Here is a 26,190-nt window from a genome sequence, read left to right on the forward strand (position 1 = left end):
ACTGTTATGGCAATATTTATTTAACAAAGACAGAAATACGTGGTCCAAGAATGAAGGTACTTCATGAGATGATCAGCTGAGTTTTATTGCAACAACAGGAAACACAGAGAACAACCTGTCCTGTCTCTGTGCCTCTGCTTCTATCTGTCTGTCTCTCCACACTACTCACTGTGTCTCGAGAGGCCGTATATATATTAACAATAAAATATTATATTTAAATTTTAAAATAATTAATTTCATGGTTTCAGTTTGAGAAAAAGTCATTTGCATTTTCCAACAAGTTTGATGATTATTTATTGTTTATTAGTTGAAAAATGTATTCAATCTGTTATTGATGGCACAGCCACAGCCTTATGTTTTACTCCTTTTTTTCAAACCAAATACTCTGTGTAGGCTAGGGGGTTGAGACACAATAGTTTGAGAACACTGATCCACATCATAATTCTGAGATATTATCTTAAATATTACATAGCATTTCATTAATATGACTTATATAGAATTCGTATTTATTATTTCAAGTGTTATTATTTCCATAATATTATCCATAATGAATGTCATTGATTATGGATTTTATGTGATTAGCACTGATTAGTTTCCAAAGAGATGATTTGTTAGCTTTGTAGAGTGCTGTATGAATGGGTAAATGAGGACACAGATTGTAGTATGAAGAGCTTTTAGTATCCTGGTTGGATAGAAAGGCGCTACAGTCTATTTACCATTTACCTTGTGACAAACTGTTAGAACTACCTCTCATAAAAAATGTGCCACATATTGTGTGATTGGTAAACATTTTGTAAAGGTGTTTGCTTGTGAAAAGTGGTTGCTTTCATTTCTGCTACCTGACAACCAACTGAGGGCCAGCCACTTATATTTAGTATGGCAGTTAGGGGCTTCCATAATTACAGCCTGCTGCAAAAAAAGGACTATTATTATTAGTTACCGGCAATACTACTACAATTTCAATATTTTTTCATATTAGTACTAATAATATCGATTATAATTAAAACTATTATAAATTTAGTGTATGAATTTGTTTCAGTAATTTTCCATAAATTGTGAAATCTTTGTTTTGCTAACTAGCCAACTGGGCTAGCTACTTCTGCATGACACACACTGGCCAATCAATGCCACAGAGCTGTGTCACTTTATGAGAAGGCAGTAGACTAGACAGGGTAACCTGTTTAGTTTTATTTATTTACTGACCCAGTTTTAAGTTTAGCACGAATTTAAAAGCCAGTCATATTTTTTTTCTTCACATCTTCATCTGACGTAAGGCCGTCGTCAGCTGGTGACGCTGCGTCTCTTTGTTGGCTTAGCACCGGCGACGTTTTGTTGTTATTTTCGCTGCAGCTGAAAAACAGGCTCGGAAATATTGCTTCTAGTGTTGTTCCGCAACCCACATCTCGCACTCTAAACCTTTAGGTGTGCTCGCAACAAGCTGGTGAACACCCTAGGAATGGACTCAGACGAGGGTTATAACTATGAATACGACGAGGAGGACGAATGCAGCGAGGACAGCGCCGAAGAGGAGCCCGAGGACGACACCCTGGAGCTCGGTGAGGTTGAGCTGGTCGATCCCGTGGTCGCCGTTGGGGACCGAGACGACGGCGGCGACACTGGTGTAGGTGGCCACGGTCCCGGCGAAGAAGCCGAGGAAGACTACCGTTTCGAGGTTTTAACCGCCGAACAGATCCTTCAGCATATGGTGGAGTGTATCAGGGAGGTCAACGAGGTCATCCAGGTAGGTATTGTGGTATGCCAGCGTCAGGAAAGACCGGGGTTCGGGATTGCTAAGAAGGCCAAAAACGTCAGCTCAACCGTTAGCTTTAACAGTAGTTTGAAAGGTGAACTTCATGAGATTCAGAATTTGTTTAACGCCATTACTCTTATTTACGATTGTGTAGGATTCAAGATATGAATATGGTCAGTGCATATATGTGTCCGAAAATCTAATTTTCTTCGGCGTTTTATTCCAGGAAGTAGTCTAATCCCTGTTGAGAAGTTGCCAGTTGCGTTTGCTAAGCTAATGTTAGCTTTTTGCTACCTAGCTATTAGCGCCGTCTTGGAAATAAAAAAACAAACATCTTTCCTTGTACAATTTGCGAAATGGCGAACGTAAAACGTGAGCTCCAATGAGTCGACTGATAATTTGAAACTTGATTTAATTAAATGTATAACCAGTTGCGCTGCAGTCAGTGGTAATTCAGTGTTGGACTATGAAGGCTTAGTTGTCGAGCTTGGTTTGTTACGGTGTTGTTAACAAATTAAAACACAGTACTTCCAATAAAAGTGTAATGATCATACTAAAATATCATAGTTTTGATTAAACGTGGGAATACAATCCGTGACCTGAAAGAGATCTCAGTATTAGCATAGAGTTCATTCAGGCCTCCATTTCGTCGCACGAAGGTTGGACAGAACAAATACAGAAAATGGTCTTTTTTAAAACACTAACATCTAGCTTTCTGTTTGCAACGAGCTGTTTTTTTAAAGTCATCTTCTCATTGCTCTTACTGATAAATAAGGACATTGTAAATGTAAATTGCAGCCACACCTTCATCTCTTGTCATTCAAAAGAYGGGCAGTTTCATTTTTTTCTTATACCACAGAAACTTTAATCGTTTTCTTCTCTGAATAATATTTATATTCAGCAATGGTTAAGTTAAACTTTTCTTATATCCTTTAAATTCAGTTTTATTCTAAATGAATTTCTCAAACTGGCCCATTTTAAGGAAAAGTTGCGTTCCTCTTAACAGTTTGAGTGGTTTTGAAGGTGTCATTTCCTGCAGAAAATGTTGGAATAAATCATTTTAAAACTCTTATTTAATTATTTAAAAAAAACTAAATACTGAATAGTTGGTACACATCAAACACAAAAAGAGGAGAGCATTATGACTCTTAAATAAGCTTGGATGTGAGAATTTGCAAATGCCCAGTCATGTGATGTTATTCTATTAAATATAATTTAGGGGCCTGACTTATTTGCAATAATCTAAAAAGCCATGTAATAGCGTGAATAATATATTGCACATTAGAATTAGTGTTTCCACCTCCCCTTCAAGAAGTATTTTGTTTTATTTACATGTTTTTACACAGAACTTATTATTCTTTGGGACTAGGCTTTGCATTAGAGTGGAAAACAATATGATGCCAGCACAAAGGGCAAACTTTTATATTTAAAACTGTTAATTACCATATATGGAGAAACCAGAAATTTAAGTGTATTAAAAAATAAATACAAACCACAAAACATACTTTCTTGGGTCACTAGCACAAAATTTATGCTTCAATTTTAACGAAAGTTTAGTGTTTCTGCTGGTAAAATTCTCTTATCAAAATGTGTGTTGTATTAAAATAATGTTTAGTATGTGTGCTTTAAAACAGTTTCAGAATCGACATGATTTATGCCCACATACATCTATGACTATGTCTTACTGTAAATATAAAAGCTATAAATACTGCCAAGTGAGGAGGCTACTGGGATATGTTTCTGTTCTTTTCCTGAGATGAGCACAAAGATCTTGCTAACTGAGAGGAGGTGGGATTTTCATCGCTAGTTTAAAGCTCATCAGTGAGTCATCAGACTAGTTTTCCCTGCAGATTTTTTGCTACATCCAACACACCGCAATCCTTTTTTTTTTGTAAGTTTAATTTGACGAAAGGAGAAAATATTTGTCTTGCAAGCTTACTCCATTTCTCTGTTTTATCAGGAAATCTGGATTGTTGTGTGTTGCAGGAAAGAACATACCCCCCACACTATCCAGTCACCGTACAAACATTCACAGTTTCCAAACCCTACATAAAGTTACAAAGAGGACAAACTCCCTAAAACTCTCGGTCTTACACAAAACATCCGCCAGCACATGGACTCTGATTTTTGCTTCACCCTGCTGAGAAGCTGTAACACAAATAAAAAAAATTGTTATAACAATTCATTTAAAAAAACAGCCCAGTGACTTACTTTCATGTAGCACCGCTGCTTCTAGATGTCAAATATAATCTCCTAAAATTAGTGTCAACTGAATGTTTCAGTGTGGAGCCTGCCGTGATAAAGTTTGGATCAGTTTAATCTGAAAGTTAGTTTAATGATGGCTGTAGTGTTGTGACCATCAACTCTGTGGCTCTGATGTGGGAAGTTGTGTTTGTTGTTGTTATACTAAAAAGTACATCATTAGTTTTAAGACTTAATGCATATTTGAGCAAGATTCATTAATAATTTGATCTAACTTGATAGACCAAGATATCACCTAACCTGACGTTATGCATTGTATTTCACTTGTATTGGTTGCATGAGTTTTTCAGCTGTTACTGCCTGGAGGAAAACAGATATTGTTTGTTTTACACTGAGACAATTCCTTCAACTAATCATAATATCAGAGAACAAGACAGAGTGTTCTTCAGCTGTGAGGCCACAGTGCTGAACAATAATGTATTCTAGTTCATGTGACATAATTTTACTAATGTCAGAATAAAGTCTGAAATGCTTGTTATGAAATTTAACACACTTTAAACAAAATTTATGTTGTACTACATATTGCTTAAGCTCTCATCATGCAATAAAATGTATTCATCTTCAGAATGATAATGCTTGCGTTCAGTCTTTTTAGCTGGTGATAGCAGGCACATATAGGGACCTCAGCACCAATGTTTTTGTCGCACTCCTTCAGTTACAGGAAAAAATAAAAAATCGACAAGCACAGTTTTCTTTTTGTGTTTCACCACACTGAATGAAATTGGAAAAATAAAGAAAAATGTGTTAAAATTCAAAGCAAAACAGATTCCTGTCCTGCAATTCTCTTTAACACGAAAAGTCCTTGTAGTTAATAAAAGTTCAAACTTGGTTAAAAACATTTATTTACTTTTTATTTGACAGTGTATTGGTACAGTTTGTTAAATTGCTTTGTAATACCAACTTGATTTTTTCATGTTTATTTTAATGAAATAAAATTTTGTGCAAATCAGAAATTTTAAGCTAATTATGTTTTAAATATTACATTTTTATCCTGTAAATTTGTAGCAATAATAATGGCTAAAAGTCTTTTCGAGTCTACTTCATTTTTAAATTTTTGGTTTATTATATTAAGGTTTATTGTTCCACCTGAGGATTTTCAAACCGTAACAAAAATAGCAGTATTTTTTTCATCAACTATATTAAAATAATTTCTCTCTATTTATTATTTTTTTCTTTTTCATTTTAGAATCCTGCAACAATAACACGCATTCTTCTCAGCCACTTTAACTGGGATAAAGAAAAGCTTATGGAAAGGTAAAACAATTTCCTCGGTACCTTCATTTGTTGAATAGTTGTAGCTAGTGCTGGGCGGTATACCGTTTTGTACCGAATAACGGTTTTTATTTTTGTTATGATATGAATTTTTTGAATACCGGACATTCCGGTTTAAATAGCAGAACGTTTCGTCGCGGCCGCCAGTGAACTGTTGTTTCCCGGGGGACATTTTTCCTTGCTGCACCGCTATGTGCGTTAGCATGCTAATGTTTGTAGCAGCTAGTTGCAGCCGCGGGTGGCGATTCCGCTGCTTATATTGACTGGCGTTTAAAAAAACATCCCGTTTTTGCCGTCGCTGAATGTAGTGAACACCTCTTCAGTGACGTGCACAGTTAGATTTAACGYGGTTAGTTAATATGGAGACGKTATGCTGATGGAGACTTAACGTGGTTCTATTGTGAAAAGCACAGGGAAGTAGTTCGTAGTGGAGTTGGAATTGACTGGTGTGCAAGGTGAGTCGTGCTGATAAGCTTTAATAAATAACATAAAACAATAAACCCGATCATAATCTTTTCTTAACCCTCCTCCTTCACTACTGGACCAAAATGCGTGACTACTGTCTCCAACCACCAGTCAGAGAAGAACAGACACAGAGGAGGGAAACAGAGACACAGACAGAGGTACAGTAAAAGAAAAAAGTCAATAAGCAGGGTTTGTACATTTTATTATCAGCTGAGCTGTGATGAAACGAAAAATACCATCAAATACCGTGAAACCGGTGAAAATGTTGAAAATACCGTGATATAAAATTTTGATCATATCGCCCAGCTCTAGTTGTAGCTGACAAATTACAGCTGCGAAGTTCCTGTTGGTGTGGATGTCTGTCTTGTCTTTTTAAACATATTTTTTGCTTTGAATTTATGTAGATATTTTGATGGTAATCTGGATAAGCTCTTCTCCGAGTGTCATGTCATCAACCCCAGTAAGAAGCCTCGGATCCGTCCTCCAATCAACACCAGATCGTCGGCACAAGACATGCCATGTCAGATCTGCTATCTGAATTTCCCCAACTCGGTGAGTTTACAGAGTGACACCAACACTGTGCTGCCTGAGTCGATTCTTCCCTACTAGATGCAAATGGTTACAGACAAAAGCTCTGTTAGCCTCATGGCACTTTGTAGGTTTAAGGCACATTAGTACTGAAGTGATCCAATAGTAGGGATTGTAAATTTACACATTTTGATCACAATCTTGTTAAACCAAAATAAAAAACTGAATTTCTAGTTTGAATATTTATCTACCAAACTAAAAGGAGGAAATTATTTTGAACATCTTCCTAGACCCACTCCATAGTTTTTAGAAAATATAAGCAAATTTAATATTTGACACATACCATTCTTTAAAATTCATATTACTACAGTTTTATATATACAGTTGTACGTCATCATGTCTTTGACGTTTTATTTTATTGTTTAGGAACTTAAAAGGCATTTTAGAGTAAATCAGTAAATAATCATTAAACAGTACTTAATAATTCTAAAGGGAAGTTACAAAAAGCTTCCTCCCTATTGTTTTTAAGGTGTTTTCTATAAGAGTCATGACTCCAGTAGTAGAAGTTGAAAAAGTTACAAGGTACAGGTAACCATTTGTTCATCGGCCTGTTGTTCAGAGAAAGTGTCACTTTCTGTTATGTTGAGCAGCATTTATGTCTCTGCCATTATCTGAAGGGGGTCGAACAGTCCCCAGCACAGAGCCAGTCTTATTTATCTCTTTGTTTAGTTCCCCCAAGTCATGGGCTCCGATGCTGTTGCCAAAACAGAAGAGTGCAAGAAAAAAAGCACTCTCGACCACAGAGTTATTGAAGATACACCAAATCTTTCTGCAAATGTCAAAGTAAACAGCATGAGGGTTGCATTTCTAGCCCTGTCTGTTGTCAAGTGAACTCCCAGGTATTTGTGTCCCACTAAAGTAGATTTTTCTCTATTATTACTCCTTATGGAGTACTCCTGTTGTCTTATTTATCTTGTTCACATTCCAGATGAGGTAACTGCAACTCTGTCACATTGCAAAGCAGACCACAAAATCTCTGTATTTGACCTCCATTAGAAACCCACCTCACAGCTGCAGAGGAATCTGTATATTTAGTTTTTGACAAGACCCAGTTGCAGAGAAAGTCAGAAGTACAGGTTGGAATACAGTCTGCTCTGGTGCCCTTATGTTGCCAGCAACCCTGTGAGACACACAGGCCTTCAGTTGCATAAATTGTGGTCTTTGTCAAGTCCTGTATTCAAAGGAGTTAGGAAGTCGTTCACATTTTTCTGGAACTCCTCACGTAGCAAATCAATTTAAATCAAATTCCAAGCACTGGAGACATCAAAGAATATGTTCTTCAAAGAATATAGTTCTTCAAAGTGCTGCTTGCTTTGTCCAGATCAGAGTATGTTCACTAAACAAAGTAGATATTGAAGGGTAGCTTCTGAAGGTCCTTACTTGCTGACAAGAAATGATTTGAGCTGTTCAACGGTCCATGTTGGTGGTCTATATCCCTTTTACATGGTATGCATTACATTTTAAATAGGAGACAGATCTGGAGTGCAGGTAGGCCCAATAGGGCACACTGTGTCTCACGAGTTGTATCATATTCCTTCTTGATATAACTATGGATGTCCTGGAAAAGGACTTTGCTGTAATAATTGTGTAAGTTTCTCCTGAAATGTAAAATGCACCCTGTTATCAATGGTGCTTTTAAACGTTTGCAGGGTCCTCAAGCAAACATTGGAATGAAAATGTATGAGAGCACATCTATTATGCCCCTCAATTCCAACACAGACACACAACTTTAGTGGTCGTGGATAGTCTGTTTTGTCTTTGATCCACTGTTGTTATTCTCAAAAGTAGGGTTGGGCAATATTGGCAAAAAAAAAATCCCATCACTGTTAATTGCGAACGATTAGTATAATTATAGATGACAACTGCACTTGCATGTGGCTGACATTGCCTCTGGTTTATGTTGATGTTTCAACAAATCTGTAGGGTTAGCATTAGCTGTCCCACACCTCATTCCACCAGTGGGCTCACATGCACGCCTGATAGTGAGTTTGTGTGTCACACACAAAAATACATCATCACATGGCACCAATAGAAGTAACTAAAAAAACAAATACTAATGACTGACAGGTTTACTGACTAACTGCACACTAAATGATTTTGCCCAGCCTTACTCCAAAGGAGACAAAAAAGATGGATCTGATTGCAAAACATGTCCAGTGTCTTTCCAGCCATGTCTGAGCTGGTAAACTGAACATCATGGTCTTTTTGCATAGCACTAATATTTTCTCCTTTTTTGCACAACTCGGCTTAAAGTTGCATTTCTAGATTCAGCTACAGATTGCATTTTGTATCAGTACTTTTCCAAGTAAACTGGTGTTGCCTCATCGATCATGGTATTATGATGCCATGAGAGGTCTTTGCGGAGTCACCCTGAGGACATTGACCCATTCCAGCTGGTTTGGATGGAGATCACTTTTAATTCAATTTAATATGAAATATGGACTGTTGTATATTAGAACATATTTTATTTTGTTTATTTATTAAGACCTTCTAATTGTCTCAAAGGAATAGAATAGAAGATGCTATACTGTGATTGATGAGGACAAAGACAAAAACACATGTCCGTATAAAGCTTTATTTAACAGAAGACCAGGGGGGTTGATGATTTGTGGATGCTTTTCTTTCAGTACTTCACAGGTTTGGAGTGTGGACACAAGTTCTGCATGCAGTGCTGGGGAGATTATCTGACCACCAAAATCATAGAGGAAGGAATGGGACAGGTACCTACTTTATTTCAAATACAAGTTAGTCTTCAACTTCATGMTGGGTTCAGGCAACAAGCACAAAGATTTGCATATTCCCTCTTGGRTTGGCACAAACCTGCTCCTGTGTCTCTTTGCTCCCCTGGTTTCCATGGGAACACAGGAGGCTGTGAAGACAAATTAAACAAAAGTAAAATCATTAAGACCTCTGTTGCTTACAAAGAGCAGCAGCCAGTTCTGCCTGCTGAAATCAGACTACTTACCATCTGAATTATTATTATTATTATTATTATTATTATTATTATTATTATTATTATTATTATTATCATTATTGTTATCTGACTTTTTGTTTTCCTGTATTGTCTTCTCAGACCATTTCTTGTCCTGCTCATAGTTGTGACATTTTGGTTGATGACAACACAGTCATGTGAGTATATTTGTGTTTATATTTAATTTCTGTTGGTAATTATTGGTCATCAGTGATCAGATGAGACTGATTAATTCCTGTACTAAAAAACCTGAAAGGTTTGTTTTTTGTTTTTATAGTTTATGTGTAAAAGTTCACTTTCTCCCAATTTTTCATGACTAATTGAAATTTAATTTAAGTTATTAGGTTTTACGAGAACACTAAAAAACTGAAAACTGTTGCAACTCTGTGTAAACTTAAATTCTTTTAATTATTATTTTTTTACTTGGTCAATTGGTTTGTGCTTTTCCAGGCGCCTCATAACAGATTCAAAAGTGAAGTTGAAGTACCAGCATTTAATCACAAATAGTTTTGTAGAGGTAAGTTTTGGGTTTTGAAATTTAGTACAAAATTGTATTTTAAGATATAGAGCTTTACAGTTCAGTTTTCTGGTTAAAATACCATAGTTTAAAAACATGTCTGTGACTTTAAACAACATTTCAAACTGCGTAGATCAATGGTGACCAATCCTGGGCCCGTATTTATCAAACTTCTTAGAATTACTCTTAAGAATGCTGCTAAGAGTGGACTTAATTGTAAAAAAAAATTCTTAGCTAAAAGCTGAGAGTAAAAGTCATTTATCAAGTGTCTCAGTCTCACTTTAAGCGAAGTGTAGGAGTAATTCTTAAGTGTCAGTCTTAGAGCTGATTTACGACACTTTGCTGTGCTGCAAAGCTGATCCTGGGTGACGTCGTTACACCCCACCCCACCCCACCCCCRGCATGGACCAATCACTGCCTCAGATTTCCTGTTCAAGAATATTCTCTGAGAAATGTCAAGATAAAACTGTGAAAATCCCATAAGTTCACTTTCAACACACTAATGTTCATACATGTCACATTGTACCGGTTTTTCTGTCAATTACATAAAATGTCCTCATTTGCATCATGAATACAGACATGTAAAGAAATCTCGCAGATTTTTTTCAAAAACTTGTCCTTAAAGTTTTTGCTTCTCAGAGCCTGAGGTAATGTTGAGCTCATACCCTCCTCCTCCTCTCCACTAAACTGCCCGCAGACAACACCCCCCTTTACACACCGCTCCGACAGACCCCCCCGCCCCGGACCGCACACTCCATCAGTGTATGGTATGAGAGTTCTACAGATTCTTTTAATGGAATTTACTGATTCCGTGAAGTAAAGAAAGAAAGAACTATAAAAGGAAAGTTTGATCCCACCGTAATGGGGTTGTTTGCATGCACTTACCAGCTGCAAAATCTGCACAGAAATATTATGCACACAGGTATTATTATTATTTTTACCCTTCTTTCGTTTGTATTCAATGACTAAACCTGTTTTCCACACCTTGTGTTAGTTGCTCTGTACATTATAACTTAGAATAACTCTCAGGTGGGGAGGAGGACAGCTGTGCTCTCTGTGTGATCTCTGTCTTCTCAGACCACTAGTGGCAACTCTTAACCACTTGAGTCCTCTGGAGCAGTCTTAAATATCTGGTTTAAAAATTTTGATAACTGGCACTTAGACTTAACTCTGGGTGTGAGAATTCTTTGACACTTAAGACAAAAATCCACTCTAAAGTTTGATAAATACAGGCTCTGGTCAACAATAGCCAATGTCCAGCATGTTTTAGAGGTTTCTCTACTCTGACACACCTGATTTGAATGAATGGATGCTTAATGGTCTTCTGCAGAACTTGATGAGGTAATTCCGTCAATGAATCAGGTGTGTTGAAGCAGGGACATTTAAAATGTGCATGACCATGATTTGACACCGCTGACATTGATAAAAGTTGCTGACGTCATTTTCACAATCTATATTTTATGGTTAAACTTGTTTTAAGTTTCTGATTTGCTATATATCTGTAGAGCTGTGTTCTCAAAGTGTACAAGAATCTGAACGTCAGTCTGTTTGGTGTGGACTGATTTCAATAATTGAAACAAACATTGTACTGAATGGGTTATGTATCCAAGACCTGCTATTTGTTTTCTTAACTTTTCTTAGTGCAATCGACTGTTAAAGTGGTGCCCTGCACCTGACTGCCATCACGTTATCAAAGTCCAGTACCCAGATGCCAAGCCAGTGAAATGCAAGTGTGGCCGTCAGTTCTGGTAAAGGAGCTCCTTCAGATTATAGTAAACTGACCGAGAATATTGACTATTTATTTGAATCTCTAAATATTGTTTTGAGTTTGTCGAAATGGGTTCTGTTGTTGCAGCTTCAATTGTGGAGAGAATTGGCACGATCCTGTGAAGTGTAAGGTATGTTAGAAAACACTGAGCCTTTCCTCTTACCTTTTGAGATGAATTCTGCTTATGTTGGTGAGCATTGAAACATGGTTATTGTTATTCTACTTTATGTTGTTTTTCTGGGTTGCTGTTGTTTAGTGGCTGAGAAAATGGATTAAAAAATGTGACGATGACAGTGAAACTTCAAACTGGATCGCTGCAAATACCAAGGTAAAGATTCAGGCTTTTTTTTCCCCTTTTTGTCTTTTTTTGTCTGTCTGTTTGGCAGGAAAATGTTGTGCACATCGGTACAACCAGTCAGAAGTACTCATCTTGTTTACACTTCAGTAGGTCATGTAACATATTCCTTTTTATAAACCACATCTATTTTTGTCTTATCACGTAAAATATCCCCTAACAAAAGCTACTATTTTTTTTTATTGATTTGCAACGTCACCTATAAAAATGCCATTTTCCTAACCATGACAGGAGTGTCCAAAATGCCATGTGACCATTGAGAAAGATGGTGGCTGCAATCACATGGTTTGTCGGAACCAGAACTGCAAAGCTGAGTTCTGTTGGGTCTGTCTGGGCCCATGGGAACCTCACGGCTCAGCCTGGTAACGAATGATTTATCATGTCATATTGTCCTAATAAGGTTACAGTTATCCACTGCTTATTTCCTGAAGAATAATTGTTTCTTAGCTTATAAATGTTTTGTTTATGATTAATGATGTTATAATGCAGGGTTCTTCAATCCTGGTCCTGGAGGTCCGTTATACTGCATGTTTTACTTGTTTCTCTGCTCCAACACAACTTTAAATTACCTCCTCATGGTAGAACACCTGTCAATCACCCATTCATTCAAATCAGGTGCAGAGAAACAAGTAAAACATGCAGAAAAGCGGACCTCCAGGACCAGGACTGGAGCAACCTGTTATAGTGTAACTTCAGTYGGGACATGCCACAGCATCACTCCTTTCCACCTTTCATTTTTTCATGTTTTATTCCCAGCTTTTAAATTGTCTTCAAGTAATTAAAAAGCAAATTGAAGAGTTAAATATGAATACATTCTGTACAACTTTGTGGATAGAATTTACAGTCATTTATTGAAGCATCTACTTACCTTTTATTCTGACAACAGTTGAACATGCTTATTGCTTTTCTATAAATCTAAATCAGATCTTATTACATTTGAGTTTAATGTCGATGTCACATAAGCACAAACTGCTTACATTTATTTTATCTTTGAAGGATATGTTTAATCCATTTTACAGTTGTCGATGTTTTGAACCTTACAGGTACAACTGCAACCGCTATAATGAAGACGACGCCAAGGCTGCCAGAGACGCTCAAGAGGTGATCAATATGTTTACACTCAAAATGTTTGCATGCAGTTTTCTTTATAAAGCTAGATCAAGGTGATGTTTTTTTGTAACGTTCGATTAGGTTTGCTCCAAGTCCAACAAGCTTCTACACGATCCTGATAATAAAATGCCCACTTAATTTTTACCATTAACTATATAAAGACTTAGCTGAGTAAGCGCTGCTGCTGTTTATACTTGTGAAGACAACCCATCAGAAGTTGATGAATGTGTTGTTGGGTTAAAGCCAGTTCTGCTTGGTGTGTGTGCAGCGCTCCAGGGCAGCCTTGCAGAGGTACCTGTTCTACTGCAACCGCTACATGAACCACATGCAGAGTCTGCGCTTTGAGCACAAGCTCTACGCTCAGGTGAAGCAGAAGATGGAGGAGATGCAGCACCACAACATGTCCTGGATTGAGGTGCAGTTCCTGAAGAAGGCCGTCGATGTGCTGTGCCAGTGTCGCTCCACGCTCATGTTCACTTACGTCTTTGCCTTCTACCTCAAGAAGAACAACCAGTCCATTATTTTTGAGGTGAGTTAACTGGTGGCATTTGTTGGTTGTGTGTCATAAATGTAAATCGTTGTGCTCGGTATGGAAACTAGGACAACTTATTTTCATAAGTACAGTTTGTGTGGTGGTAAAATACTAAATCAGCCTAAGAACAAATAAGAAATAAATAAATAATAATTAATAATTAATTAATTAATAATAAATTAAATAATAATAATAAATAAATAGTGTCCTACTGTCCTTACTTGAGCTTCTTTCTACTTTCACTCCCTCCCGCTCAAGAAATGCAATTCTGCAACTAAGTAGGCAGGAAGCAGCAAGATAAATGTAAACATTGAATGAAACAAGCATAGGCAGATAATAATTTAGACGCTCTGGTTGCACAACTTCAGAATCAGTCCACACATGCTAACATGTAGCATCCATGTTTACTTCTGTAAACACAGCGAGCTGAGTGTGAGGTCCAGTCTTCTGTGCATGTGGGTCACCTCAGGGCTGTGGATTGTTCACAGTGGAGGATGCATTTAAATTACAATGTTATTGAACAACCACGCAAAAAATAGAAATTGAGCATTAAGACCTGCAGTGTGAACGTAGCCCTAGTTTTGTTTTCTAAATCCTCTTAATCTTGGAGACCATTAGTATAGATAAATGTTTGTTTGTTCTGACCAATGTTATGATTTCTAATTATCATGCCTGTGAAATCTGTATTCTCCAGAACAACCAGGCGGACCTGGAAAACGCCACAGAGGTGTTGTCTGGCTACCTAGAGCGAGACATCTCCCAGGATTCCTTGCAGGACATCAAGCAGAAAGTACAAGATAAGTACAGGTTAGTGGAAGAATCTTAATGCGGTTTGGTGTAGATTTGTGCTGTTTTGGTTTCTAAAACATGTCTCGCATCTTAGATACTGTGAGAGCAGGCGAAGAGTGCTGCTACAGCATGTACATGAAGGCTATGAGAAGGACCTGTGGGAGTACATTGAGGATTGAGGACACGTCCCAAAGCAACGGACTATTGAGTATCTTGACAAACTAGAGCGCTGATGCAATTTAACAGGGCAGCACGGGCCTTCTGCCGCCTCTCCTCTGGCAACCAACCACTTTTGCATCTTTTTTTCCCCCCAGGATTTGTTTAACAAAAATCTTAAGATAAATTATATTTAAAGAAAGTGTAGAGTAATAAAAGTGTACTACAGTATTGTTAGGAACAGAGTGGAGTCTTGAGAAAGCAGAAAAATCCATTTTTAACAAATATATCTTTTGGCCTGTATTGTAATCCTCCTCTAAACTATTTTATTTTCTTAGTTTTATTTTTATTTCTTTTTTTTCTGCTTGTGAACCTTTTTCCATTTTGAGTTTAACTTTTTTTTTTTTGTTGTTGTTTTTCCATAAGTGTGAAGATGTTTTCAACACAGCTTTAATTGTCCTGGCCATGTCTGCAATATTTGGTGAAAGCCTTGTCAGGTGGCTGAATATTGGTGGGCTGATTGTAAAGGGGCAAAGACATTTCAGGGGGGAAAAAGAAGAAAAACATATAAAAAAATTTAAAAAGAAGAAGAAGAAGAAGAAAAACAAAACAGCAAGTCTGTATTTTTCAATTTGTAAATAGTCCATATGCATGGAAGTTAAAAGAGCAAGAGTGGCACGTGTTTGCATAATTTTGAAATATTTATTCTTTACCAATCTTTGAAAAACAAGGGGTGTGCGTTTGCCATGTAGGTTGTTTGTTTACTCGCTCCATAAAACGTTGGAGTCTGGAGACATTGGCAATAAGACATTTGTCCCATCATCCTCTGTCTTTTACGATCAGTGCACAAGTTACACTTTAGCAGTAACTCCAAACGAGGACTCAAAGTACTTATTTTCGGCGATCAGATAAAGGACTCTGAAAGCACATAGTCAGGACAGCAAACATGAAGCAGTAAATGTTTTTTTGTTTTGTTTTTTAAAGCAGGTCGAAGGTAAAGTAGGAAGTAACGGCCCTCCATCCTTCTCTAACCTTTTGCCATAMCCTCTTAGTTGTTTTTAGAGATGTTCTAATTATTTGCAAGAGCCAAACTGAGTGACATTCACTCGTTTTTTGTTTTTCTTGTTTTCCTGTTGTGGCTTGAGGAAGTCCTCTCTAAAGCTCGGCTCGCACTTTTGGGGACAGAACGAGGTTGGTAGAATGTACTGACAGCACAGCTTTTTTTTTTTTCTAATGCTACAACTTTGGGGGCCCCGCCCCTGTTAAAGAGGGGCGGGCCTTTGACATCACTCGTGCAGGTAACGCTTAGACAGCGGGAGGCAGAAAGTTGCTCTTTGAAGAGATCTCTTGTTGCCTCACTTATGAGACTGAACTTGGCTTTAAACCAGGATGCGCAGATAGACTGGAGTCATCCAAAAGCAGATGAGGAATATAGGGTAARCATCTAAAAGGCCGTAGAGGTGTTTTGTAATGCTGCATTAAAAGACAGTGTTTTTGTTTTTTTCATACGTGGGTTGAGGTTTCAACGTTGAAATGTCAGTGCCCCTCCAGGGTTTCACCTTGTTCTGTGTGATGGCTGCTCTGGTTGTCAAGCTCTCTGCTCATAAAATGCTGGTTCATGTCTTCACAGGGTTGACTGGAGGGAGGGGGGCATGATTACTGCAGGCACTGATGCAAGTCAGAAAGGATGACACCAAAGTGTCAGCCATCATTAAAATACATCTTTTGCCCTAGTTTCAGATCTTTGGGAGAATTCTATCCCAAATGCTTCTTATGTGTTCCAACTTATTTTATCCTAGCAAATTATAAACTGTATTGTTTATTTGAATAAATGTCATAAGAAATCTCATGTTTGGGAGTACTGTGTGTGTCATTAGAGTAGGTTTGGTCTTGAGTTTTAATAACCAAACATCTATGGAGCATTTCTACACTGTGTATGTTGCATAGTTTACTACAGACTGTGGCAGAGCTGCGTCTTCCACAAGAGCGAGAAAACCCTTTTGACTTTTAATGAGTATTCATTTTTGGTTTAAATAATAGCTTTGTGCACCAGGTTTGCTTGCAGATTGTACTATTTTTTTTTTCTTTTTAATGAAAAGTGGGCTTTTTTTTAATCCTGCAGTAACAGCAGCTAAAGCTGGAATCATTCGCTCCATCTGCTCTCCGGGGCTCACTCTGTTTTCAGTCTGCTAGTTCACGACCATCTCAACTCCTAAGTGTGAAGTTAAAGAACCTGCATTTGAAGAAGAAAAAAAAAAACAAGACATCCAAAAACTTTTAATACTTTTCTACATATTTTTTCTTTAATGCTATTAAAGATGTTTTATTTCCTATTAGTGTAAAAATGTTGGGGGGGGGGAGTAGATGTTTGTTTTGGAGAAAAAAAAACATTAAAGTGCAAGATGTTGCAAACGTTCTGTCCTGGGTGGTTGATTGACAAAATGTTTGTTGTGGCATCTTTTTTTTTTTATTATTATTCCTAGTAGAAAAAAACTCACCTCAAAACAAAGTAGCTTTAATGTTGTGCAGTGGAAAACATGCAGCTGTGCTTTCTCCCACAGGATGGTGACAAACTTCTTTTAGCTTAAAAGTTGTGCTTTTTTTGGCTGCCGGTTTTAAAAATTGAAGCTATTGCACATTTTTAAACAAGTTTTTAGAAGACCTCCAAACAACAGACAAAACAATTTTGAATTATACCAGYTGTATTTAATACAGTGGGGGGAAAATGCTAACAGTTCCCCCTTTTTTTTACCACTTGTGCACATTTGTAGTCTAATAAAAGGGGACACACAGGCGGTATAAAACATTTAAGAACTTAAGGACCGTCAAACAGTTCAGTAAAAAAAAAGTCGTACAAAACTGTAGAGAAAACGTCATTGTGTTGATGTAGAGTCAACATGCTTGGACCATCTGTCTTTAAATAGAGCAGCATGATATGAAGTACCTTAATGCCTGTCAAGATTTAATAAAAAATAAGTCATGGGTTTAAAAAAATAAAATTAAATCACTCTGAAAACATACGATTGTAAACATCGACAACTTTGTGGTGCTGTATTTTTGAAAAAAATATCCCTTATGTGTGCATAAACATTACTGCAAATTTCCTTTTTACAACTTTTCTCACAATTTGTTTACAAGAAGGTGTTTTGGAGTTTGATCTTATGATCTCATACCCACCCACCCCCCCCCCACCCCCCCAAAAAAAAAACTAATTCTCTTTTGTTGCACTCAGTAACCACGTGACTAAAACTAGTCTTCAATTTTCAGCCAGCCTTTCTTATAATCGATCAGCAGCTCCAGGTAGTACTTCCACTCAGGCTCGCTGTCATACCGGACCTCAAATATGGTCTTCAGGGGGTTGGCGTGAGCCTCGTGGACGCGCAGCACCTCCCCTCTGTACCACACCTCGGACTTGTCGTCCTCCTCATAAAGATGTTGAATCCTCTTCCCCACCAAGTCCGGGTAGCAGCTCCTCATGGCCCTGCGAGCCTGCTGCACGGCCGAGCGCAGGACCAGGCGCCTCCTGTGGCTGGCCGACAGGAAGGGGCAGTATTTGTTCTTCAGGAGGGATCTGCGGTTTGGGTTAGAGGTGCCGCCCAGAGACCTGAAGGCATGCGAGAAGCTTCTTTTGCCCTTCCACTTGTGTGTTACCTCGGGTGTCTTCTGCAGACGCTTGTTGCTGCTTCCCCCGTCTCCGACGTCACTGTGTGGTAATAAAGACTCGCAAGCTGTCCCGCATTCCGACACCGCTTCGTAGCAGGCTTTCTTTCTCTTCAGACCCCCTCCGAGCATCTTCCTCAGTTTGAGAATCATGCCTGAGCAGCGCCTGGGTTGGACCTGAGGCTCCGAGGGTCGACTGTCGGGCGACACAACTGAGGAGGTCTCAGTTTCTGCGTCGCTGGGAGACAGCTCGTCCATCGTTAGAGGACGTGTCCACGAGTTGTCCAGCTCTGTGCTTTCAACACTGGTCTCTGCGGCGTCACCCACTCGTTTCTCATCCACAGTTTTGCTCAGAAACCCACGCCTCGAACTGCTCTTCGCTCTGCTTTTGGTCGTGTTCTCGTCGGGAGGCCTTTCCTTCGAGCTTCGCCGATGACGCCGCGGCTCCAAAGGCGAGGCTGGGGAAGCGGTGGCATCTAAAATCGCAGGAGCGCCGCTGCTGTTCAGCGCTCCAGACTTCCCGTCTTGGTCTTTGTAAACTGGATCCACGTTTAATCCTGCAACACAAAACACTGTGATCACGAGCAGGCCGGAACAACTACCGGTGTTTAAACTTAGAGCTGAGAAAAATCAGGGTTTTCAGTAAAAAGAGAAAAGAGGGTTAAAGCAGTTTACAGAATTGATTTAGTGCTCAGGAAAAACTGGTTGGCAGAGATTTGAAAAAGGGTTATCGAGATCTTGGATCAAAGAAAAAAACATTTTCAAAATTGCTTTGCATTCTAAAGATTCCTTAAAGGCAAAGCAGTGCAACAGACTAATGCTCCACGGGCATTGCTTCAATGCACAAAAAACAATGAGATAATCAGCCGCTACATAGTGACTGAACAAAGAGTCCTGTGATCCTCCACCATGAGACATTCTGTCAGTGCAGAGAAGGCTGCCGGAGTCTAACACCGAGGCTGGGAACACAGTCAGCTGCTACGGGGGGATGCCATCAGTCAGAGGGATAAAACAGCAACGAGGTTAAGAGCAGGACAGGAGCAAAGTTCAGTTCCCAAAGTCAACTGTTTCCAAGCTGGGTGTGAAACGAGAACAGAGGCAGGGCGGTGAACAGGATTTCAGTTAGGCTCGAATCAGGAAGCGAATGCATGTGGTCTTTAAGATAAAATGTCCAGATGTGAAGGCAAAAGAAAAAAAACTATACTGATGATAAAAGAATTTTACTGCAACAAAGCATGATTTAAAGCAGTTAAAGTGTCATTTCACTATAACACGTATACTTTATTTTTTATATTAATCTTAATAAATTCTCAGAGTCACACCAGCTCAACAACAAATAATCTTAAAAGGAAAAGCTTCCAGCTCCCAGAAAGATGTAACTTTTGGGTAATATAAAAGCACATGGAAAGATTTATACGTCAGTGTTTGTGGTCCTTAAATATCAGTTCATAACATTTTATTGCAACAAATCAGTCATGAACATTGTTGAAGACTCAAGACAGAAATTGTTAAAGGGAAAGCTCAGGTTTATTGGAGTGGGGTRCTACGCAAAGGTTATGAACAATTAATCTCTTACATGCTGTAGATAGCTCTGTGATTGAGCTCAGTTCGGAGTAAGAAGAGCTTATTTCTGACTGCACTGACAAGCTAACAGTAAAGGGAACCTTAACTAGTTGTAACATTAGACATTAGACTTCGACTATGACGTTACTAATTCCCTAAAAATATGCAGCGTTAGTTCACGAGCTAAACTAACGCCACTTATGCTATATCACTATATATATTAGCTCAGGAGCTAACGTGAAAGCTAAAACCTTAAAGCTGAGGTTTTCCTATGAAGCAGYTYTGTTTTCCTCCAACTGCTTTTTCAGTTTCAGGCTAAGTCATTTCTACGTTCTCTCTGTCAAAACGCTCCCATTTTGTTTAAAAGGGCTGAACATTAGATATTGTCCAAAATTAACMTTTGAGCTGAATTTAAGTTGCACCAAAACACCTACTAAGGGTCATCTTTTGCTTAAGATGCTTTGTGGCGTATATATGGTGCCACYCGTATGACGTTTATAAAAACTAAACAACCTACAGTATTTTTAGTCTTGAATTTATAGTTGAAGTAAATGTTTTTCAAAAAATGTCCTATGTTACAACTAGTTGGGGTTCCCTTTACAACATTTTTAATCTCAACTATTTCATCGTGGTCCACCCTGAACTTTCACACTGCCGTCAACTTCGCGTCTGCATAATTAATTGTCCAATTCAGCGTCTTACCACAGGTAAGACATTTATTGTTCATAACCTTTTTCACAGAACTCAAAAAGATTTGAACCATCACCTAAACATCGACTTTAGTCTGAAACTACAGAGCACAGCAGTGGTGAGAGGGGGCTTTGCAGACCCTGATAATGTCTCACACCTGCCAGCTTTTTCATAAAGGTGAATGAGTGAAAGGTAAAAGTTTGAGTTTTCCAGAACTAAAATCAGCCAAGCCCACTACCCCTCCCTCCAAATCTGCGCAACACACATAAATCATGCACCTTTTTGTGATTTGCCTTTAAAGATTAGCAGAAAAAAAGGGTTTCCTGCTTTCTAATCAGAAATAATAAATAAAGCAAAGCGTGGTGAGAATGAGGGATAACAAAAAAAAWTTGTTTACATATATACCTGGACTCTCTTTTGGACATCAGATGACGTTGATTCTGTAAAAAATAAATGAATTTTATCTTGAATAATTATCCTTAACTGTGCTTTGTTAAAAAAAAAAAAGGGCCATTAAATAAAGACAATCTGACTCCTGGAAAAGAGATGGTTGRAAAAGGCCTAGAAATGAGACAAGCAGGCAAAACGTTATATTTCAATTTTTAAAGAAACACTGTGCACCTTAAGGGGATTTCCAAATAAAAATCTGAAAGCAAAAGGAAGGAAGTTGTGTTTTGTGATCACACTGCRTTGATATCAAATAGTTGAGAATTTCAGCTTTCAAAGGTTTTGCAAGGGTATCAAGATCTACATGATGCACAAGAAAGTAGCAGAAATTCTCCACCCAAACCTCCAAGCAAAGATGCACATAAAAACAGACCACTTTACTTATCATCATAACAATTCTTTGACAATATAATAAAAAAAATAAATATATATTGTGTAATTTGAACAACTATCCCTGCGTGGCATAAAACCTTTCTATGACACTTTCTTGTTAAAATAACAAAAACCTTCTGTGATAAAGTCCACATATTAGAATAAGTTCATCTTAAAGAGATAGACTGTTGGTGTAGGATTTTGTTCAAAACCTAAAAACAATGAATATCTTACCTGTTGTAGAAAACTAAAAGGGCCTCAATTCAGAGAAACTGTTTGATTTTAATCAACTTCTGAGCTAACGCATAGTTAGAGTTGGGCCAAGACCAAAGTGAATTTTGGCAGTTTTTAAAACTCACAGCACACAAATTCAAGCAGTTCATCCAAACATTATTTTGTTTTTCCTAAACCTTTACACTGTAAACGTTGCATTATGTGGTTGTTCTGGCAGAAACAAGTTTTATTAGGATATTCCAGCTGGAATTGCTACTGGTTGGACTGGTTCTATGTGGCCATGTTTTATGAAAGTGCCTGATTTCTGCAAACTGAAGGCATTCCAAGAGCCATCTACAACAGGTAAGATATTAACTCTTCATAGTATGTTTTTCTTTTTACAGAACTTTGATTCAAAAGATCTGAACGGGCAAGACTTGCCACCTCAGATGTTACATTTGAGAAATGTGTAAACAATAAGTACGATAATTCAATTTTTCTCCTATTCTGGAGGATGTGGTGTCCATGATTTTTATAAATATGTCAAATTTATTATCAGTCAACAGTTTTTCACATGAGCTCAGCCTCTAAGATTTTTGTGGCACTTCTTTGCATTWTTTCCCCCGTCTCCTCTTTATAGGCTGATGTTTTTGAGTTTTATTTTATAATCGTGAAGTCAAACCTAACCACAAAACTGTGTTACCAAACTAAAGGCGTTTCATAACCTGTGCAGCAATTTATACACAAAAGTGTTGTTTTCTGTTCCAGTGCGGTGTGATGCCTGAAGGTGCAAGAATCAGCATTATTTTCATTTGTTCCATTTTCTACTGAATTCCATGATTGGATATTTTAATAATTTTGCTACATGATCTAGTGTCTGAAATCTTACCCTGAGAAAAAAYGTTTGTGTATTCGATCACCCAGTTTGTGATGGTTCCCTCCCCCATCCTTACCACATTGTTTTATCTCGACAGCCTTTTCAGTTCTATGATGACCCTGTAATAGATTAAAAAAATCCTATTTCATATGTTGTCTTTGCGCCAGCTGATTTATTTACATCTTGAAGATATTCAGGGGTTTTTGGAGTCCTTTGTTCTCACAACAGTCAAGCTGCTGATTCTTTTTTTCTACACAAACAAAACAGGATTAATCATTTATTTAACTGTAGTTGTTTATTGACAAAGCTGCTGTTAAAGTAATAACGGGCGCTATTAGGAGGAGGAAATGACAYGTAAAACATTACCAGACCTTTCTGTGTATACATGCATGTTCATGTCCATTAAATACATGACCCTCATTCATTCATTCCTTGACTGTTTCGCTTTTTTGTTTTGGATAAAAAAACGTAGCCATGCCCAACATTTCCTCATGAGAGGATCATAAAAATTTGTTGCAACAACTGTATTTGAATTACAGGAGAAATAAATTGCCTTAAAACATTCCAGGTATTAGAAGGAAACCAAAATAAGATTCAAATAAAAACGTGTGCCCTGTGCTACACTTGTGCATCTGCATGTGGCCTTTGTGAACAAGCTGAAGGTGTACTCACCCAGGTGTTTGCAGACGCAGGTGTAGTACAGCAGGTTGAGCGTCTCCGTGTAGATGTCGGGCAGGTGTTTGAGCGACATCAGCCTCCGGAGCCTGGAGGAGCAGGCCCGCTTGTGCAGCTGGATGAGGATCTTCTCCTCGGAGAGCGTGGTGGGTCGCAGCTCCACCTTGTGCTCCTGCAGCACCTTGTCGATGAAGCTGCTCTGCACCATGGGGAACAGCTGCTCCTTCACCACCAGCATGGGCAGGAACACGGCGCCCGTCCGCATCACGTGCGGGAACGGGCAGCGCCTCTGGGCGGCGTACTCCCGCAGCCGCTCCAGGACCTCGCGGAGGGCCGTTTTGATCTCCTCGTTGATCCACGCCTCTCTCGCCTGTCCTCCCAGCAGGCAGGACACCTTCTGGACTTTGTCCGACTCGGTGATTTCCAGCTTGGACAGCCAGTTTTTGAGGTCCTGCTCCGGAGAGGCCGAGACACATTCGGTGATTAAGTTGCAGAGCGACTGGTGCAGCTCGAGGAAGTGCTTGCGGACGGGCGTTTGGAGTTCTTGTCGGGTTGTGAGCACGGTCAGCGGCTGTGGCGATGGCTTCTGCTCTGCTTGTGGAAGAGTCCTGCAGTGTTTGCCGTCAGGTAGAATWATGTTGTAGGTGGAAAGTTTCAGACAGTGAGGGGGAATGCTTTTGAAACTGACTTTGCTCTCGGGTGGATGAAGCGTAACAGACTGCGGCTGAAGGGTGATCGTCTGTTTGTGCAGCACTTCTTCTAGAGAAGACGGGTTTGTTTGTGTTGTGACCTCAGCAGGTTTCAGCTCATCTGGAGTTGRCGTTCCACCTGCGTGTAAAAGCTTACTTTCCGGTTCATTCGATTTACACTCCTCTTTCAGTGTCGAGGGTACACTGTCAGGTGAACCTGTGTCTTTGGGCTCTTTCTTGATTGTCACTTTGCTGTGCGTGTTGTGGCTCTCTTTACATTTGCCTACATCTAACAAACCCACCTTTTCTACTTTAACCCTTTTGGGGTCAAAGACTTCGGTGTCACTTTTCTCTACTGGAGAATTCAAGGAAATTTCTTTCGAAACTAGRCAGACAGGCTGCTGATCATTTTGATCAGGCTTCTTTTCTTTGACATTTTGCCTGAGTTTCTCTTCCTGCTCTTCTGGMTGAGTGGATTTCTGAGGTACTCTGCCTGCACTTAACACCCTCAGCTCTTGCAGCTGCGATTGATAAGGTGCCAAGCTGAATACRTTGTTAATAACTGGCATGGGAGGAGAGTCGGTTTTGTGGCTCGTTTTGACGTTCTCATTTTCCACCTTTTGTCGCTTGTTGGTGCATTCCACCTCATACAAATCCTTATCCTCCTCTTTTATTTTGACAGGGGAGGATGAGCGAGAAATGCGTCTCTTTAAGGACTTTTTCTGATCAGTGGGTCCTGAAGGGGAGACAAGCCCTTTGTGCTTACTYCCTGTCGTCGCGGCAGGCGAGTACATGATTTTGCGGGTGTTTGCGTTGTGATGCGCGGCTGCGTGGATTCGATCCGGACCGTGACCCGAAACGGGCAGGCCTTTTGGCGGTCTCACTTGAGCTTCGCAGCAGGGATGTTCTAAGAGTCTTTCRAGGTGGACGCCGGCTGGCGGGAGGACGGGCGCGTCCACGCGCAGGCCGGCGAACGGCTGGAAAAACGTGCCGGCTTGCACGCTGGACGGCGAGGCGTCCGCTGGGTTTACGCGCCTGGTGGGGCTGCGCTGCTCCACTCGTAGGAACGACGAGGAACTGTGCAGCTGGTTGACGTGCAGGCCCRCGCAGGCCTTCTCCTTGGCTGTAGGGTGGTCTGTATGCTGCCTGGTTGGAGACACGTTGAAGTGGCTCGGGTGAAAAGCTGACAGCGAGTGCTGCCTTTTTAAGGGGGCTCTGATTTGGTTGTGAATTCCCGGAAGTGCGTAACAGGGATAGTCAAACCCCCGTATGAGAGAATGACTTGGCAACATTTCAACGTTGCAAGACAAAGGAATTTCGGTGCGATGTGTCCGAGGCACGGCGTAATGCTCCTGAGGGTTTGAGAGTGGGTGTTTGTGAAAAACTCGGGTACCGTCCCCGTGCTTGCTGCCACTGTCTTTTTTCTGTGTCCTGCTTTCTACCTCTCCGTTTGTCTGCGTGTAGTAAAACACTGGGCGCTGTGCGAGCTGACCATATTTGGACATAGGAGAGCATTCCTGATAAACCTCTGAGGCCCTGTGCTCGTATGTGGGACGAGAGGCGTACAAGCCRGGGTAGCCTCCGGGAGCAGTCTGGAGAGGCTGGCCGCTGTGCTCTCTCTGGGAGCTGAACAGCGAGCGGGTCGGGGCGCAGGGGTAGCTGTAACTCGCTTCGATCATGGAAGGTAAAGTCCTGGCCCGGTTTGGGCTGTACGCCTCCGCAGTCATCCTCTTCAGCTGCTCTGCGCTGCACTCAAACTGTAAGTCTTTCTGCTGCAGCAGCACCTCTTTCCTCTGACTGGGAGGGTTTTCAGCGTAATGCCCGTTGGTTTGCATCCAGTCGTTGGGCATCCTTGGAGAGACGTGCTCCACGCCGTATCTCTGTCCTATCACACAACCCAGCTCATTACAGCAGGGATTAAGTCCATAAACTGGCTTAGGGATYGCTATGTAAACAGGGTTTTGAGATGGAGAGATTGAACTTTCACCTCCTGCCATTGGTTTTCGAATAATGACAGGTGAGGCAACGGCTGGACTGCTGACCTCTGGACTTTTAGTGTATGGCATAAAACCTTTTTTCACAGGGGCGTGACATGTAGGGGACAAGCGAGACAGGCTTTCCTCAGCAGAAATGCCATCTTTCCTGTATAGCATGTGGTTTTGCACCACCATACCAGGGAGGTGACTCACGGGACTCCTGTCATCCAGAGGAGAGGTCTTGGAGTTGCCCCAAGGAGGGGTGAATCCTGCACCATCCTTCATCGAGGGCTCGTAAGTGAAATAGGCTCCGTTGTACTGCAGCTTTTGCTTCCCCAGGAAACCAGGCATAGCTTGTGGCTTTGAGAGTTCCACGGACTCCATCGTCCCATCAAACAAGGGCATCTTGTGTCGTAACAAGGGGTCTGCGAGGGTCTGCATGGACTCACGACTCATCCTCTGCTAAAAGGTGCAACGGGACCACTCTAGACCT

The 26,190-nt window shown here is 39.9% G+C and overlaps 2 protein-coding genes across 2 annotated transcripts; one reads left to right on the plus strand and one right to left on the minus strand.

Moving 5' to 3' along the window:
- Positions 1–1,109: 1,109 nt before the first annotated feature.
- Positions 1,110–16,384, plus strand: LOC106536308 (E3 ubiquitin-protein ligase arih1; the record flags this gene model as incomplete). Its single annotated transcript, XM_014033520.1, is given in 14 exon segments — positions 1,110–1,741; positions 5,199–5,266; positions 6,154–6,301; positions 8,965–9,057; positions 9,411–9,466; positions 9,759–9,825; positions 11,467–11,573; positions 11,681–11,723; positions 11,850–11,921; positions 12,180–12,310; positions 12,992–13,049; positions 13,327–13,587; positions 14,285–14,397; positions 14,474–16,384. Coding segments are annotated over 14 exon segments (1,587 nt in total). The 3' UTR covers positions 14,559–16,384.
- On the minus strand, positions 15,754–26,190 carry cunh15orf39 (chromosome unknown C15orf39 homolog; the record flags this gene model as incomplete). Its single annotated transcript, XM_014033519.1, is given in 2 exon segments — positions 15,754–18,752; positions 23,030–26,190. Coding segments are annotated over 2 exon segments (4,092 nt in total). The 3' UTR covers positions 15,754–17,784.

Source organism: Austrofundulus limnaeus, unplaced genomic scaffold (assembly GCF_001266775.1).
Source record: "Austrofundulus limnaeus strain Quisiro unplaced genomic scaffold, Austrofundulus_limnaeus-1.0 Scaffold1763, whole genome shotgun sequence".
Classification (NCBI taxonomy): domain Eukaryota; kingdom Metazoa; phylum Chordata; class Actinopteri; order Cyprinodontiformes; family Rivulidae; genus Austrofundulus; species Austrofundulus limnaeus.